The 18,183-nt window shown below is 42.7% G+C and overlaps 1 protein-coding gene across 7 annotated transcripts in view; it reads left to right on the forward strand.

Annotated features, from left to right (window-relative positions):
- The first annotated feature begins 425 nt into the window (after positions 1–425).
- The window catches only part of ABCC4 (ATP binding cassette subfamily C member 4), a 152,447-nt gene continuing 134,689 nt past the window's right edge, over positions 426–18,183 (forward strand). For all 7 annotated transcript variants that reach the window (XM_049815799.1, XM_049815800.1, XM_049815803.1 and 4 more), the window contains exons 1-4: positions 426–603; positions 14,416–14,526; positions 16,729–16,849; positions 17,501–17,725. In XM_049815799.1, coding sequence (XP_049671756.1) covers positions 530–603; positions 14,416–14,526; positions 16,729–16,849; positions 17,501–17,725 — 531 coding nt within the window. In that variant the 5' untranslated portion in view covers positions 426–529. The remainder of the gene's footprint in view (positions 604–14,415; positions 14,527–16,728; positions 16,850–17,500; positions 17,726–18,183) is intronic.

An 18,183-nucleotide genomic window follows, 5' to 3' on the forward strand; every position in this document is an offset into this window, starting at 1 on the left:
GACTCGCCCCTGACCCGCCTTGCGTTTCTCTGTCCCAAAAGCCGCCTGGGCGCCTTGCTCGGTGCTGCGCCCACCCAGGGGATACTTTTCACCACCGAGCGGCTCACAGGCCAGAAACCTAGTGGGAGAAGGGAAGAGCAGAACGGTCTCGGTCCCGGCCTCCGCCGCGGGGAGCTCGCCAGGGCAGCGGGGCGGCCCTCGGCCCTCCCCGGGGAGGAGCGCCAAGCCCCGCGGGGCGGCTGAGGGGAGCGGCTCCCGCCCCGGCGCGGCCTCCGGGGCTGCCCCGGCGCCTCAAGCCTCAGCCTCGGCGGGGGAGCCGAGCCGGCAGGAGGCGTCCTGCGGCGGCAGCGAGGGAGGGACGAGGCGGCGAAGCGGGGGGGGGGTGTGGGTGCCGGCTTTCCCGGAAACAGCGCCGGCCGGCGGCAAAGCAGCAGCAGCCGCGGCGGCGGCGGCTGCTGCGGAGGGAAGTCGCCTCAGGTCCTGCGCCCTCGCCGCCGCCGGGCGGCTTGGCTCGGCTTGGCTTGGCGGCATGGAAGCGGTGCCCCGTGAGGAGAAGCCCAACCCGCTGCGGGATGCCAACCTCTGCTCCCGGCTCTTCTTCTGGTGAGCGCCCTGCCGAGGGAGGGAGGGAGGGAGGGCAGCGGCGGCGGCGCTCGGCTGCCGGGCCCGGCCGGCAGCGGGGGAATGCGGAGCCCCGGCTGAGGGCCGCCCGGCTCGCACTTCAGCGCGGCTCCTGAGGGCGTCCGGGCTCCCTGGCGGCGGTATGGAGGAAGGGGGGGGGAGGGAATGGGAGACGGCGGCGCTGCCCGCCGCTCTTCCGTCGGCTGCCGGCGGTGACTTTGCAGCCGCGGCTCGGCCCCGACCTGCCGCCCGCCCCGCCGTGGGCCCGGCGCGTCAGCCCTGCCGGCCGGGGCAGCCCCTCGCACCGTAGGCGGCTGCGGGGAGCACGGCGAGGCGGGGAGAGGTCTCCTGAGGTGAAGCCGTCAGCCCGCGCCGGGCGGTAATCCCCGGCCGGGGGGCCTGACCGCCTCAGGCGGGCGGGCGGGCGGCGCCGAGCGCGGCCCCGTCGCCCCCTTCGAGCACATGTTCGATTCCCTGGGTAGCTGCGGGGAGGGCGGGAGGGTCTTCTGCCTTCTCGGCCGGGTCCCCCGGGCCGGGACCGGGTGCAGGGCTGCTCCCTGGCACTCTTCTGCTTTCCCGCTTGCATAACGGATCGCGGCCAGGTATTGCTCATCGCGGCGAGGTTGCTAAGCTCGCTTTCGGTGTGGGGCTTTCCTCCTCCGCGCATGAGGCGGTTTCTGAACGGCAGAGCTGCGTGGGGTTTTCCCGGTGTAAGGGGCGGCTGGGCAGCAGCCTGGCTGCTCTCATCCACGTTTTAGCTGCAGTCGGCTGCCTCGGATCTTGGGGGAGGCTGAGGGTGGCACAGGGCGAAGGCAGGGGCTGTTACGGTGTCGCCACAAACTTTCATGGGACCAGGTGACTACCAGTCCAAAGTTAGTGCTCGTTCTCTTACGAGTGGCCAGGTGACTACCAGTCCAAAGTTAGTGCTCGTTCTCTTGCGAGCGGCCAGGTGACTACCAGTCCAAAGTTAGTGCTCGTTCTCTTACAAGTGGGGACCTTGGCGTGGGTATACGTAACTGCTCAAAGCAGTGGGGAATTGCAGCGCAACGGTTTTGTTCCTTTGAACTGTAATAGGAAAAGATGTGTGAAGTGAAATGGGAGGTCATCAAACTTGTGTGTCTTAGCAGATCCCCTTTGGAAGAGGGCAGTTACGGAGGTAGCGCTTGTTCTGCTTCACCTACTGTAGGCAGAGCCCGGGGTGCACATGCTGTGTTACGGGGTGGAGGAGGGGGAAGGAGGAGGGCATGGCACATGAGACTTTTTTTTTTGGAAGCCTCTGAAACACGAGTAAAAAACTCTTTGATCCTATAAGCAACTATGAGCAGGTGCAGAAATCGCTTTTGGAAAGTAGGGGGATTTTAAAAGCCCTGACAAATTTTAGGTGAACAAATTTTCAGTCAAGGATATGTCCTCAGAGGTACTCTGTGCAAAAAGAAAGAAGGGGGAGGGAAGGGGGAGTTGTACGCTTGCGCAGAACTCCCTGTGTTCAGCGTTTTGACACCAGGGGTGCCTGTGTTGGAAACGGCTTTGCTAGGAAGTCCAGACAGTATGGTATGAACCTCAGTTGGCCATGTAGCATTCCAGGACTGCTTCTGGTCTGTTCCCTTTCCCTTGCCGGGATCTTGTGGTGTTACTGGTAGTTCTGCCAAAAACAACCCAGCTAGATGCGAAAAAGGAAGTGTGCAGTGCTCGTAGCTAGTTTTCTGACTGCTCCTATTGTCCCTTTTTTTAGGCCATTTGTATCAATCGCCATGTATAGCAATGAAGTGTGCAACAGCAACAATGAAGTACCTTAAACTTCCCAAGTTTTAGGCAAGCACTGGAAAGGTTCCTTTTACCCCAAACATGTTTGTAGGTTGTCATCATGCAAAGGGAAGAGTAGGTGGGAGTCTGTGCTTGTGGGGTGACAGGCCATGCTGAAAGTCCAGAGAACGATTGGGATTTCATGCTTTGCAGTCAGATGGGAGTGTACAGCTGTAGGGCTTGTGGTTTGAAAAAGGGTTTAGTGGGGTAGAAAAGCTTTAGAAGTTGCCTTATGTAGTGTTTTTCAGGCTTTCATAGAAGTATAGTTCACAGTAGTGGAAATACCCTTTTAAAGTCTCATCTCTTACCTGTGCTGCATGTGATCATGAAAAATACCAGTATATCCTTATTATTTACTAGTCAGAAAGCTTTAGTATTTTCTCAGTGAAAATTTCAGCTGAAATGATGTCTGTGGCTTACATTGAGTAAGCAGGGGCTGTCAGTTTTCTGCAAGTTAAACACTGTTTTACATAAAATCAAGGAAGTATTAAAACACCCTTCATTAGCTATAAAGCTAACTTTAAGGGTAGCTTTAAGAATTGTTCTTCCTTTCTACAAAGCGTATAGCATCTGACAGCTGTGCGAGCACTGCTTCACCACTGCTTCATTTTAACTGCTGTCTCACACAGGATGTTCTGAGATGTTTTCAGTTGGAGAACTGGAAGAACAGTCCTTAAGGACGGCCATCCTGGAAGTAGTGGCAACCACCACCATGCAGCTGCTGGAGTGTGCCTGCTCTGCTCTCCAAATCCCAGGCGTTGGCTGCTTGTTGTCAATGAGGGTAGAAAGTAGGGCATTGCAGGTAGCTGGGCAAGGATCCTTCTTATTTTTATTCTATATATGTTTTGCTCCAAAAGTGCAATTTTGCCATTGTAAGGAAGCACCCTCTCATTTGTTGCCAGTGGTGCAGAAGAAGAGATAAAATTACTGCCTGGCAGAAACAGGATTAAACTCACAGGAGAATTAATGTTTTCATTGAATTATAAAACTAAGGTAATGAGTGTGTAGGCTGAAGACACATTCTTCTCCCATTGTTCAAAGCTTGTCTTCTTGCTTTTGGGTTGTGACTTTGACAAGTATGAGCTTGATGAACATTAAATGCTCTAGTTTTACATTCATGGGAAAGAGGAGAATCTGGATCATGTGTGAATATTGTTATTTTTATAATGCATCCCTTGTGTAATATTAGTCTGGATGTTACAAGAATAAAAAAACTGTTTATGACAGTATGAAGATCAGGGCAGTTGCAAAATATTCTTGTTTTCTGTATCTCTCACTGACTATATTAACATAGGATTATCAAAGCCCAAAATGTTGTTCTGGGTGTTCCAGATATTACTGTAACTACTGACTTTCAGAGTCACAAGTTCCCATGCTCACCAAACATCTTTTAAGCTCTGGCTGATAGTTCAGCTACGGAGTTAGCAGCGCTCGGGTGTATTTCTAATTTAATTCATCTATGTTTTGTTGGGGTTTGTTTGGTTGGTTTTGGTGGTTTTTTCATTGCTGGCTCAGCTTGCTGGTGAGAGTGAGGGCTTTGAAGGATGGATAGGAGGATTTGCTTTCTTTTTTAGGTCTGTCCAAGAAAGAGAATTCAGTCCAGTGTTTTGCATGTTTAAACAGCTATTCCATTGTAGAAAGTGTTTTGAGTTTAAAAAGCCTTATACTCCATACTTTATGCAGTTGAGAATAGCACTTCTCACATCTTTTTTTTTTTCTGTTGTGGGGGTGGGGATTATTAAATTAATAACTGTACATGGTAAGAGTATTTCTCTTTTCTGTTAACGCATCTTTGAGCTTGCCTGTTCATTAAGTAGCAGGTGTATTTTTATTTGCTTATAGTATTTGCTCCCTTGATTTATCAAAGATGTTTTAGCGATACAGCAGTTCAATTCTTATGCACTCTGTTGTTCAGGCATGGAATCCACTTCAGTGGAAGGTTGCAAAATATGGGCTATGATTAAATTTTTAAAAGACTGGATAACTTTTGGCTTGTTAACAACATGAGAAGGAGGGCAAGCTGGAACACCCTGGAAAGGGTATCCCGTGTTTTTGTCCAGAGAGGTAAAAGAAATTAAAAGTCCTGCTAAATTTCATATGTTAGTAATTTTATTTTTAATAATAATAGCAATTACTTGTCAGTCACAGTGAGTCTGTGACAAGTTTTCAGCTCCTTTGGAGCACTGGACACTGTCAGCATCCTAAGGCTGGATACCTTTTTACATCATCGCTTTGACATGCCGCAATTGCCATTACAGTAACAGCATTAAAACATGACCTGAATGCTTGCTCCAAGGCTTCCACGCAGTTATGGTTCCAAGGAATAAAATGATTGGTTTATCATTATCTGTTAGTGTCTGACAGCATTGTTCTTGGCTTAATAAACATGTGCTTTAGACAAAATGACAAAACCACTGAGTCTTCTTCATGGCTCTGACTTGGAGTGTAGTGGGAGAAAACTAATCTTTACCTTTGGATTTGGGCATGAACTGAATGGGGAAAACACAGGCATGCAAGTCCCAAGATATTCAGTGATGACTGCACAGTATGTAGCTGTTTATCTGACCAAATGCAGTCATGTTGCGCATCTCTCTTGTAGCAGTGTAAATAACTACACGCTTTCCTTAACTTCCACCTCCTCTCTCACCCCCTAGCTTAGAATTGGAAGGGCCGCTGACTGATTTAGTTTGACTTCTGAGTAAGCCTAAGTATCACCTGTATTTTAGTCCTGTAACTTGGCTGTCTTCAAAAGCGTATCTTGCCTTGCATTGAAAGAAGTTAGGGAAAAAAATTGTCAGCTTTCTTGGAAGTTCCAGCTGGAGTCCAGCAGTGCTACCATTATAAAATTGATCCATGTTCCTTACTGTGTCAGTGAATAGATTTACCTGTGAGGATTTTACATTTACTTCAGGTAATGAATTAAAATAACAAGCAACAGCAGGCTTTGTGATTTGCCTGGGATCTTGCTGGGTATCTAGTGAATTCCCACTGGCAATGCCTGAAATTGGTGATGGTGATGACTCCTAACAGATGACACTTTATAAACATCTCTGAGGTGGCTAATTTTTAGTTCATTTATTGTCTTATTGGTGCAGGACGATTGTGGTACTGTAAGAAACTCTAAAGAAATATGTAAGCATCTTCTGTATAGATAAACAGAAAACACATTTTCAATACCCAAAGAATGAAATCACACTTGCTTCTTTTTTTCTCCTGATTGAAAGAAGACCGAGGATTGTACATACAACTTTTTTAAAAGGTAATGCCTTGCATTTATCAGATATTTAATATCCTGTAGTCAAATTTGAATCATTGAGTCTTTTGAACTACTGCACTCATTTGTAAGTTTTGCTTGTTTTATTGCAAGATAGCTGTATTATGCAGAAGAAAATATTGTTTGAAAATCATCATTTATGAGCTAGTGAAGTTAAAATACGGGGGTAAAGAGTGCTAAATAGATTATATTGACTACAGCAAGTATGTATAAACTATTGGAATGTTAGCATTTGCTATCTACAGTAAATATCTGTGCTTAGATATGCAATTAGATGAACTGTTTGAGTATAACAAAACACTGAGGCTATTTGCCTTTGGAATGCCCTACATAAAGCATGCTGTATCATTTATGAGAGAAAATGTCTCTCATAATTCCTGCAAAACTTCAAAATTAGGAGTATGTTGTGCTGTTGGTTTTTTCTTTTTTTCCAAAAATCATTTTTTCCACCACTTCTAGAAGATTCTTCAAGACCTTAAGTATTGAGTGGAGGAGGGAGATAACACAGTTAGATTTGGGGAGTGGAAGGTTAAAAAGACTAATTATCTTTTTTTTTTTTTTTTTTTTTTTTTTTAATTTGGGGTGTGTGTGTGTGTGTGTACCCCTGGCACCCAACCACTTGTAATGCCAGTGTGAACTCACAGGTGATTTTAATTCTTCCTATTTCTGTTACTTGTCAGAAAGGAAGTTAAATACAGAAGTTGCTACTGTTAGGTTTCAGCACTTGCTTTTTCTTTTGGAAATCGGAATCAGAGACTGTTGTGTACAACTAGACTTTCTGCATAACTTTGCTTTCAGGGTTTGAGCCTTTTTTGTTGTTGTTGGTTGTTTTTTTCTGTTAATGTATGTATGTAAGCTGTAACACAGTTTTTAGAAGCATTTTTCAAATGATGAAGAGACTGCCCACTCCAACGAAGTTGTTTCAGTCGTAACTAACCTGAGATTAGAATCTTGTTTGGGTGACCAATTCTTTTCTGTGATATAGAACTCTCTTCCCTTTGCTCTGTGTAATTACTTAGGCCCTATTTCAATAAATAGCTTGTACTAAAATTTATTGTTACAAGGCATCATCTTCAGACCTTTGCATCAGATCATTGGTATTTGGGATATTTGGCTTGGCATGTGGATGCTGGGTTTGGAATCAATATTTTAATGGTAGTCTTTAGAATGCCACAGGTACAGATGATGGCATTCCTCCATTCCCTGCTTCCAGGCCATGCAGAAAATGTTAGCTGTAGTATGCTTCCCCCCTGCCCCTTTCCTCGCCCTGTTTGTACTTCTTGCCATCTGGAACATCAGGAAGTATGTTACAGTAATCAGATATTTCATACATGCGGGGTAGATGAACAGCATGAAAATAGCCCGCAATAAGTGCAATCAAATACCAGTTGAGTTACCGTCAGCATCAGAAAGTGGATGTTCAGCAACTTAGCTGCTTATGCTGTGCTGTGAAAAAGCAACAGCTTGGAAGATGAGATGAAGCTGAGTATCAAAGGTTAATACAGTCTGGCATTGGAACTGGAAGCCTGAAGAGTGTTTTTTAGTTAATGTGGCTTTGAAGTAATTTCATTGTATTCCTATTTTTTCCTACTATAAGCAATGAGAAAATCTACTGTTTAAGCTGCAGTAAACTGGGGAGGGAAGTTGCAACCAAAACACCAGTTGAAAAGCATCAGAAGAAATACTAGAACTTACTCTGTTTACTTTATTAATTGTAGATGACTACTTTGGTGAGGGGAAGTGGGAAAAGGCAGCTTACTGAAAAGAACGGGTGAGCATGTGAAATGGAGAGAGGCTTTAAAAAAAAATAAAAATCATGTGATGACTACAGACTTGTGGTGATATGAATTTGTGCATAACAACACTGGCAACCGTCAGTGTGTGTCCTTTTGTCTGTACGTCCCATCCCAGCAGTGCTCCTCTGGACTGAGAGCAAGCACATAGCAGTGTTGGATTTGCACTGCTGGTGTAGAACTTTGAGTCACGAAGGTGGGTAATGAACAGTACAATGAAGCAGGTAGACACCTGAGGTAAGCCATGGAGGATAAGCAACGTGGATTTATAATCAAAAGGTCTCGTGAGGAAACCCCATTTATTTTACAAAAAAACCAGCTCCAAAGTAGGTGATTAAAGAGAAATACATACGTGGTACTTTGCAGCTTAGTAGTTGAAGTAGTACTTCCAAGCTGCTCAAGGAGATGAAATCCTAGTGTTATGGAAGAATTTGAGTAAACAAAGACTCTCCTGTGTAGCAGTTGAAAAATAACTGGACATTGAATATGAACAGATGATGCTTGTAATGTAATGCACAAATAGGCTTAAGAGGAATGGGGAAAATGCAGTTTGCAAACTACCTCCTTAAGGAATTAGTTGATGAGAGCATACAGGATGTGGCTTTGACTGGGTGCTGTAAAATTACACAGAAGTTAAAGTTCTGCCTATAATTACAAGTAAAGAAGGACAAAAAGAAAGATTTTTCCAATTAGAAAAGTAGTCCATGTAGTCTGATTTTTCTAACTTGGCCAGGCATAACACAAGGGCTTTTGTGAAACTGGGGAGACCAAAATTTTGCACTTGCGTAGAGGAAGGTACCATAATATGTTAGTGACCAGCTATGGTGTAGCTGTTGTGGGGCTGGTCAGGGTAATTGAAGCCTGTGGGTGCATCCAGGGCACTGCCAGACACATCCTTTGATCTTACAATGTTTTTTATTTGTGTCAGCTTTGTAATGTAATTGCAAATGCTTCTTGGCTGATGTTTCGTGACAAACTTTCTCAGTTCATGAAGAACTTGCAATATATGCATGGGTTTCCCGAAAGCTCTGCAAGCCTGCTCTGCAGTGTGACAATGGTACTTTTTTTGAGCATTTGCAAGCAGTACACTATAAATACGGAGGTACAGCAGGTCCCGTCCCTGGGTTAATGAACCAGTTGAGCTGGACGCTGCTATTAGTTTAATGTACCTATCTGTAACGTATTTTTTCCTGGGCTGAAAGGAAATTGTTTTGGGACGCTAGCAAACCTAATTTGAAAGCTTTCTCATTTAGGAAATTTTATTTCATGGATGAACCAGAGTAGCATGTCTATTCTGATTGCATAATGACCCAGCCTTTCATCCAGCAGGACCTTGTTCTCTTACACTCTGTTTCCGTGAAGGGTATAACTTGAGATCTCCCCTTGAGGTCTCACTTCTCTGGTGATGGTAAGAGAACACTGTCTGTCTTGGCTTTTTCTGGAGTTACAGGCTAAGGAATTTAGCATCCTCTAACTTAGAGGCTTTCCAAATACTGGTGGAGTTGCTCTAATTACAGCTGGTAAAACTTGCACTTTCCTGAACAACCAAGTAAATTGTGGCTGGTTGACTGTGTTCTAATGTTACAGGGTGTGTAATGTCAGGGCCCAGGAGTAGGGAAATGCAGGAAGTGAATGTTTATGTTGTGGTCTTTGTGTATCTGCTGGTTCAGAAATGAATCACTTTCTTTTTTTATCAGTGCCCAAGGTACGGCTGTAGAGGTGGAAATCTTTTTGGGGTCAGAACAGTGAGTTACTGTTTTGCAGTTGGCTATCTCTTGGGTTTGCAACAAGTTAGAGTGATTTTTTTTTTTTTTAAATTTATTTTTTAATCTTTATTCCTAGTGACATCAGTATTCTGGCAGTAACAGGGACTAATTCTGGGCTTCTTTCCAGACTGATGTCTGATCAACTAATTGCCTTGATAGAACAGAGGCATTCCCAGAAGAACAGACGGTAGTCAGGATTCTTCCAGATATTTGCCTTTTTATGTGTAGTTCATGTTAGCAAAAATTTGGGCTCATCTCTTTGAAAGGCATCATGTGAACCCTGTGTTTTGAAAGTGAGTAAAATGAGGTGACATGTAAGAACCAAATAATTATTCAAAAATCTTAGCAAACAGGAAGGTACCTGGGGAAAGAGAAGGCAATGACTAAGGGGTCCTATTTTTATTTTAAGTTGAACAGCTTCTTCAGGAGGAAATACAGAAATATGGGTCTGAGGTGTGAGTCTTTCCTCCCCACCAAGTTGTTGCTTCCTTCCTTCAGGCAATAGATTGGTAGTGAGTCCATTTTAAGTCCATCCTTGGGTTGAGAGGAGTAGTTTGCATCACTGTCTATCTATTCCCTCCATGTCTCTAGGTCATCTTTAATTTTGCTCATTATTTTAGCTTTTTTATTAAAGAACAATGCAGCTTGCACAGTTTCTGTCTTCATAACGAATTCTACTTTTCTGTAGGCTTTTTTTTTTTTACTCCCCCCCCCCCCCCCCCCCCCCCCTTGAAGAGGTCGGTGTTAGCTGATCTCTATTTGGACAAAAGGCATAGCACTCTAACGAGTAGTCTTCCTTTATGGCTAAGTTGAGGTTTCAGGGATGTTCTTTATGTAGGCCATTGATTTATTTGCCAGGTTCCTTTAACAGTCCTCTTGCAGCACTCTTTAATTAACTGAGCCTTCAGGCAAAAGAAGGGCTTGGTTCCTTTGCATGTTACAAGTGTGTGACTCCAGTAACAGCAGGCTCTGTGAAATAGGTTGGGCTCAATTCTGCTCTAAGTGCAGATAATTCCACGGGGTGTAATCTGCATGTGGCATCGTGGTGCAGATTTTTACTTTAATGACTGAATATGAGCATCTGCTAAGTCTTCTGTCTGAAAGTACACCTTCCAGTGTGAAGTGCAGGTCCCATCAGTGAGATGGTGAAACCTGAACTGTTCTTGCTGTACTGAGGATTTGCAGTGGACAAAGAGAAGACCTAATTCTTGGGCTAAAAGCTGTTCAAGGAAGGACTAAGCATAATTTGAAATTTGAAAAGAAATATTTTTAACCTTCTTCTAAAGATCTTGAAGTATAGTCTAGAGTAACACATACTGTAGCTCTTAAAGATCAGTATTTTGGGGGAGAGTAGTCAGAAAGCTCAACAATGGGTAATTTTTTTGTTTGTTTGTTTCTTTTTATGCTTTTTCCCCTAACCCTACAGAAACACGTGGATTTGTGCTGAGTCTTTGCTATGTTGTCCGTTGTAATAAATGAATCACAAAATGAATTACCACAGTTTTTTGCATACTCTGGATTGGTTTTCCTTGCTGCCTTTAATGTTAATGTAGAGGTTGTAGTGCAATATATTACTGTTTTCAAAATTACAGTTTTAACTAATGGAAAAAGATGAGCAGCCTTGAATTTGCATGAGGACTCACTGGAACTAGTAGTCTCAAAACCTTGAGATTTTTGGCAGTTTTTACACTGCACTATCTTCATCTGCCACTTAATTTGGAAATTCAGTCTTATAGTATGTACAGTACTCAATTGGTGTGGAGATGGTGGGACAGAAGGGATTTGCTACAAACCATAAGAACTCAGTGGAGGTGGGTGTATCATCAGTAAGTTTTTTTCAGAGTTTAAGGCCAAAGGTTAAGCTAGGTGACTAGCAATCCTATAGACTTGAGACTGTTATCTTTCATCTGGTTACTTTGCAAGTGGACTACACTATAGCTGTGGTCAGCACTTTTTGCTGCTGTTGTCTGTAGTGCTGAATCAAACTGACATCAGGATAGAGTAGTTGCCCTCAACAGAACCGTTGTTCTTCCTGTGGCCTGGTTGTGGTTTTTCATTGTGTTTTGAAAAGTATAAGTAAAGGAATGGTGTTCTACAGAGCAACATTAAGAGCGTTGTTTTATTTTTTAAAAGTATATATTTAAGTATGTTTTTAAAGCATCTTTTGTTTTCCTCTCTGTGTTCTGCTACGTGCCAATAAGAGACAGCACTATTCAGCACTGATGAGGCCACGTGTGGAGCCCTGAGTCCGGTTCTGGGCTCCCCAGTACAAGAGAGACATGGACATACTGGAGAGAGTCCAGTGAAGGGCCATGAGGATTATGAAGGGACTGGAGCATCCCTCCTGTGAGGAAAAGCTGGGAGAACTGGAGCTGTTCAGCCTGGAGAAGAGAAGGCTCAGGGGTTCTCATCAATGTGTGCAGACACCTGAAGGGAGGGTGCAGGGTAAATGGAGCCAGGCTCTGCTCAGTGCTGCCCAGTGATGGGACCAGAGGTGATGGGCACAGACTGAAACACGGGAGGTTCCCTCTGAACATCAGAAAACACTGTTTTCGTTGTGAGAGTGATTGAGCACCGGCACAGGTTGCCCAGAGAGGTTGTGGAGTCTCCCTCCTTGGAGATCTTCAAAAGCAGTCTGGACATGGACCTGGGCAACTGCCTCTAGGTTGACCTGCTTGAGCAGGCGTTTGGACTAGATGACCTCCACAGCTCCCTTCTAACCAACCTCAGCTATTCTGTGATTCTGTAATCAATATCCTATCTATGCTCCTTGTTAGAACAATTTTTGTTTTCACCATCTTGGCAGCAGTAGCTGGTGGAATCTCATAACGGTTTCCATAGATGCGAGAAGGATTTATCCCTGTATCTTCCTGAAAGAGCTGCCTCATCCTGATTCTCATGATAAAGGAGCTGGGGAAGATAACTCGTTCTCTGTCAGAAAGGAGACCTGTGACTTGTTCATGGACTATACTATAGGTTAATACTGAGGAGGAAGGAGGAGGTTCCTCTTTGCAAGAGGAGGAACACTTGGCATCGGCCACATGAGTCAGCTGAAGTCTGCAGATCTTTTCCATAACTGCTTGTCCTGGAGCAAATAGAGCCCCTCCTGTCCAGCAGGCAGAAATTGTTTCAATGGCCGGGAGGTTATTTACCTCATGTCTGCTTTATACCTGTGGTCAGCAGCAAGAACTGAGGCCGAAGAAGAGATGTTTCAATGGAGCAGATTTATTGTGTTGAACCAGTCAGAAGCTCTTCTGGTGGTTGGAGCAATTGATGTTTGAGACATTTTTGACAGGAGCTGTAGGGATGTTGTGGCAGTGATTTGGGCCCTGATGCTATTTGACCATACAGGCCAAGCAGCAGACTTGTCTGACAAGTACTTTCTGTTATTAACTGTACCATTAACATACATTGAGGACTTAACAGCTCACATATACAGATCTTCAGTACTCACTCCAAGAGTTTAAAAAGGGCTGTTAGGCATCAAAGATGCTACTCTAAGGATAGACTTGATCTTCGAGTGAGCACAGACACACTGTGCTAACATGCTAAGCCTCAAAGGAAAAACACTGTCAATCCCATTTGTTACATGCAGTTGTGCCATGGAGCCTGTGAAAAAGGTTTTTGCAACAGTTCTATCTTCAAAGAAAGTCTCTCAGCCCCCTCTTCTGGGGTTCAGTCTGCCCCTCCATGCTCTCTAAAACTAATCAACAAACTTCTTATGAGCCAGTGTATACAAAATTTAATTGGAACATGCCTGAGCAAGAAATGCAAAGCTAGTTGATGAGTATTCATAACCACTGTTGTGGCTGTGAATAAATAAATGCCCTCATTGTAAACCATTCCAGTTTTGAATTCTCACATGTAGGCCTTCCAGAAAATAATATGCTTCATCTAGTGCACCAGGTGCTCTTTTAGAAACTGTGTTGGTGAAGTCAGGGAATAATTAAGTGTCAGAAACTAAACAGCAGTTATGAACTTTCATAGGCAGTTGACATCAGACAAACCCCTTGCCGTGAGTGCAAGAGTATTTTTTCCAAAACGGGTCCATCCCTGACCTGTTGGTTCTGATTGTATTGACCAACTGAGAAAGTACTTGTGGATTTTGGCTGTCAGGCTTGTATCCTACATTTCTTCTGGAAACCAAGTATCATGGATTCGGTAGAGAGACAAACTAAGTGGCAAACTGCAAGCTCCCTAACTCGCCGTTCCCACTAAACCATGCCTGTTTCGGAGGTGTCATTCTCTCTGCTCATGAACAACTTGGTCTCTTTTGTGCTTTCTGCCTTGCATCCATCTGCTCTGCAGAGCACAACTGCAACTGTTCGGACCTCCTTGACCTGTATTTCAGACTTGAAGAAGGATCTATGTGCATAAAAGCTAGTCTTGCTGTTCCTTGACCGTATTATTTAATCTAACAAAATACTGTGTTTTCCAACAAACCTAGAGTAGCACTATTACAATTTGTTTTCAAAGTGCTCTCATAAAATACCGAACTTTTAAAAATCTGCCCACTAAGGAAACTGAGCTGTTTTTCTTTTTTGAACCTACACACACTGTGACAATATGCTTTTTGTTTGTATTTCCAAACATGGGTAAGATCAGTTCTAGTAATAGTCCATTATTTACCCATTTTTACATTTGAGTTGTTGTCTTTAAATTACTGACCTTTAATATTTGTCAAGATGGCACTTGAACGGTGTTTAGTTATTTTTCCCCATGTAAATTAATAGCCACACTAGTTACAAAAAATGTCTTTTAATATGTATTACAATTTTATTTACAAGTCTGTCAATATTTTAGTAGTTGGATTAAGTTCTGTTGTCTCCTAAATATTTAAAGAATGCTAATTTTCCTTAAATATAAGGAAACACTGTAAGAAAACAGTTGCCTTAAGGCTGAGAAGAGTTATGCTGGCTGTCTGGATGCCTGGGAGTAAGGTGCTATGGGGCATAAACAGCTTTAGGGAATGGGAAATGCTTTGCCATTTGTAAATTTGGGGTGACTTAATTCTGAGGTAAGAGAAAGTGCAGTAAAATATGTGGCTGTTGAGTGATGCAGGAGAAGAGGAGGGAAGAAAAGAGTAAAAGAATTAATATGTAAAGAAATCACTCTTTTCATCTGCTGACCAGTTTATTATTAATTTGTATTTAAATAGGTGGTTGAATCCTTTATTTATTATTGGCCATAAACGGAAGCTTGAAGAAGATGATATGTATAAAGTGCTGCCAGAAGATTCCTCAGAGAAGCTCGGAGAGGAATTGCAGTGGTAAGGAGAAAAATAATTGCCTCTTTCATTGTATTTCTGTTGGTGAAGGTGACAGTCTTATTCCTATTCTAAAATTAAAAAAGGTTGTAAAGTTTAACAAGGTCTACTGTTAAAAATGCTGAAGAACTAAGAGTAATATTTAGAACTTGTTCATCATGGAAGCGTTTTAAGTTTTTCAAGCTACACATAATGAAAACGCATTAGAGTATTTTCATTATGTCATTAATTTGACACTTTGCAGAATGCTTGGAAAAGAAGATGTTTCATGAACTGTTACTGCGGTAATCCTTAATAAATTAATGTGAGTCTTCTGTCCTGTGGTAGAATAGCTATGGAAACTCTCTGTATAAAAGCGGGGAGAAAGTTCTGGGTTTTTCTTTTGTCATTTTTGGTTTTGAGCACAAACTGAATTAAGTGACAGCTGTGTACCCTTTATATATGTGTGTATATAAATATATGTATGTTGAAAATATGCCACTCTGGTAAAGTGGGTAAAATGCCTTGGACATATAAAAGCTTGTGTTTAGGAGGGGTTTTTTATTTTGTTATAAATACTCTTTTCATGGACTGTGTACCAATTCATGTTGTTATGGACCAAGCACGATCTATCTTTTTCTTTCAATAGTGAAGTATTTTCCAAGAATAACAGTTTATGTAAATTGTCTCGAACCTTGCAATAGAGAAGATTTTTGTCTTCAAATAATCATTTGTTAAATATAAGTAGGGGAAGAGGTGTCTTCTAGTGAAAAGTGGCCTCTGTATTAGGAAAGCATGGCCTTGCTATTTCTTGCCTTTACGCTGACATAGAGCAAATCAACTTTTGTAATAGTTTGGTTGGGATGAGAGACTCCTCAAGAAGTAAAAAGAATCCAGAAACGAAAGGTTATGACGAGGTCTGACATCATCCAGTTCTGGATGAGTTAACTGAAGAAAGAGCTGTCAGTGCTAAGCTCATAGGAGTGCAGCTTTTAACATCTTTGTATCTGGAGAGCTTTGCCAAATTCCATGGCTGTGTCTGAAGCAGTTCAGGGAGTTGGCTTGTGGAGGAAGATGGACTCCTTCCAATGGTTCTTACAGTAAAAGCATACACTTTCCATGAGTCAGGAAATGATAGAAAATACAGCATTTTTTTTTAAAAAAAAAAGTGGTTTTTAATTCTTTCGTGTACTTGGCCAAGAAGCAGAGAATATAATTCATAAATAGTCACCTAAGGAATTAGCCTTTTCTCTTGGGCCAGCACACCCCACAGAATCGATGCAGTTTCGATTCTGATTCCAAAGCATTTAGACAATAACTCTATAATCCTTGTGACAAAAAAAACCAAAAGAGGGTAAAAATAAAACAAAAAAGTTTTCTTATCCATACTGTATGCTTCAAACTTGTGTGCTTTGTTGCAAAATAATTTGGCTTTCATGCCTTAGACTCATTTTAGCCCTTAAACTAGCAAGGTCAGGGTGTCTGGCAGAAAATATTTAGCCCCCAGAAGCAAGGGGGAGTATCCTGTCTGACAACAGCATGCTTTAAGAAGTCTGCTGAAGTTCTGATATTTTCTTGTTAAAATCGTGCTTGTTATTACTGCCTTTGATTTTAATGTGAACAGATTGTGTCCTACTTGTGGGCAGTTTTGCCATTTTGCTGCTGTAATCCTCGCCTTCAGAGAGACGTGCGGAGTGTTAAGTGACAAAACTGCTGCAGACAGTTCCCTCTGCTCTTGTGCCATATCTGCTCGTCCTCATCGAAGCATGTGGTGGAAAAAGAAAGGGCCATACATGAAAAAGGGTTGTGCATCACAACCTTTCTGGGGGAGTGCAGAACTTATAGGAAGATACAAGATACTCTGTGCTGCCTCAGTTTAGTCCGTAGTCAGGAGATCATATGATAATAGGCTCTTAACTAAGGTGAGTGGCTGTCTGAACTGAGAGGAGAAGAATGAAGGAACCAGTTTCTCATCAGCAAATATGTCAAAGGTGATAGTCAACAGTGGTGAATTGTTTGTCATTATACAAGAGAGCAAATAGGCCTATAATACTATTTGTTTATGTGTATGAGAAGACATGATTATCTGTTAACTTTTTTGTTGTTGTTGCTGTTGTAGAAAAGTGACCATGGCAATCTGGCTGTAAGGCTGAAAGCATTTTATTCCAGGTAATTGCCTTGTGATTTTACTTCTGCCCTCAGGCATGTTTGTGTTTTGTTTGTCAGGTACTGGGATAAAGAGGTGCAAAAAGCAAAAAAGAGAGGAAAAATGCCACATTTAACAAAAGCCATTATTCTTTGTTACTGGAAATCCTATTTAGTTTTTGGAATTTTCACAATGATTGAGGTAAGTGGTGTAAAATGTCACACAACATACTTCTTGGCTAACAGGGATGTGAAACTTGGCCTCTTAGACTGCATGATACATACTGGTGACTTAATGTTGGGCTCTTCGGAGAACCTCTAACGTTCATGTGCTTTCTCAGAAAACAGAGCTATAGCCCTGCAGAGACTGAAAAATTGAGTCGTAACTGTGGGATTATGGATGTGGAACAGAGAGCTGATTTTCGTGCATTATTTTTTAGACATTACAAGCCATTGACTTGCTTTGTAAGGCTTAGCTGTATTTTATGCATGAGTAGGATGCCCAATAGAAAAAGGGTTTTTTTGCTATATGGCTGTAAACGACACATTGTCATCTTTAAAAATGGGAGTGTAACACATAGTCATGCAATTTTTATGACATCAAATTTTTTATTGGTAATTGAGAGAGTTCTTTTTAAACATTCATCTAAATTTTAATGTGAAACTTATTTCTTTCGGATTACGTGTTGCTGAGAAAAACCGGCTTTTGACATTTTAGAACACAAAAAAGACAAAAATAATACGGGATGTGACTTGTGGCAATACTTGGCTCTTGTTTGCCCGGCTACAAACTTGGGTAGCATGGCATGATATCAAATTGTTAATACTTTTTTTTCCCTTCTTTTTCTTTCAGGAAACCCTCAAAATAATTCAACCAATATTTTTGGGAAAAATTATTAATTATTTTGAAAACTATGATTCCTCAGATGAGTTAGATTTGAATTTTGCATATTGCTACGCAGCTGCTCTCTCTGTGTGCACACTTATTCTAGCTATAATGCACCACTTATACTTCTATCATGTACAGCGGGCTGGCATGAAGCTGAGGGTAGCTATGTGCCACATGATTTATCGGAAGGTAAGCAAACCTGTGTACAGGTATATCTGGCATTTGACAACTATTTCATTAGGGGAGTTTAAAAATACGGTTATTTGTTCATGCTAGCAATTCCATTGAAGTTACTCGTTGGTAGAAATGTAATGCGTGCTAATGTGTATCAGACCTTAAAGGTATATACGTGCTCTTGCTCTCTCTTTGGTAATACGGTGTCGGAATGACAGCTTCAGTCCTCCTAGTGTGAAGGTGGTGAATTAAGTAGCCCTAAAGCCTAGGAGGAGCTGCTGATTCTCGCCTGCTCGTGCTCTTGGAGAGGACCCCCCTGTTGCTGGTGGAAGGGTTGTGTGCTGGAGCGGTAAGAGGCCGTCAGCGTACGGCAGGAGAAGGGCAGAGCTCCCGGGGGATGCTGGCAGTTACTCAGCCCTGCGGTTTCATCCCGGGGAAGGGCGTTATGCTTGGCTGTCGGCATCTGCTTCAGC

This window comes from Accipiter gentilis, chromosome 13, assembly GCF_929443795.1.
Source record: "Accipiter gentilis chromosome 13, bAccGen1.1, whole genome shotgun sequence".
NCBI classification, from domain to species: domain Eukaryota; kingdom Metazoa; phylum Chordata; class Aves; order Accipitriformes; family Accipitridae; genus Astur; species Astur gentilis.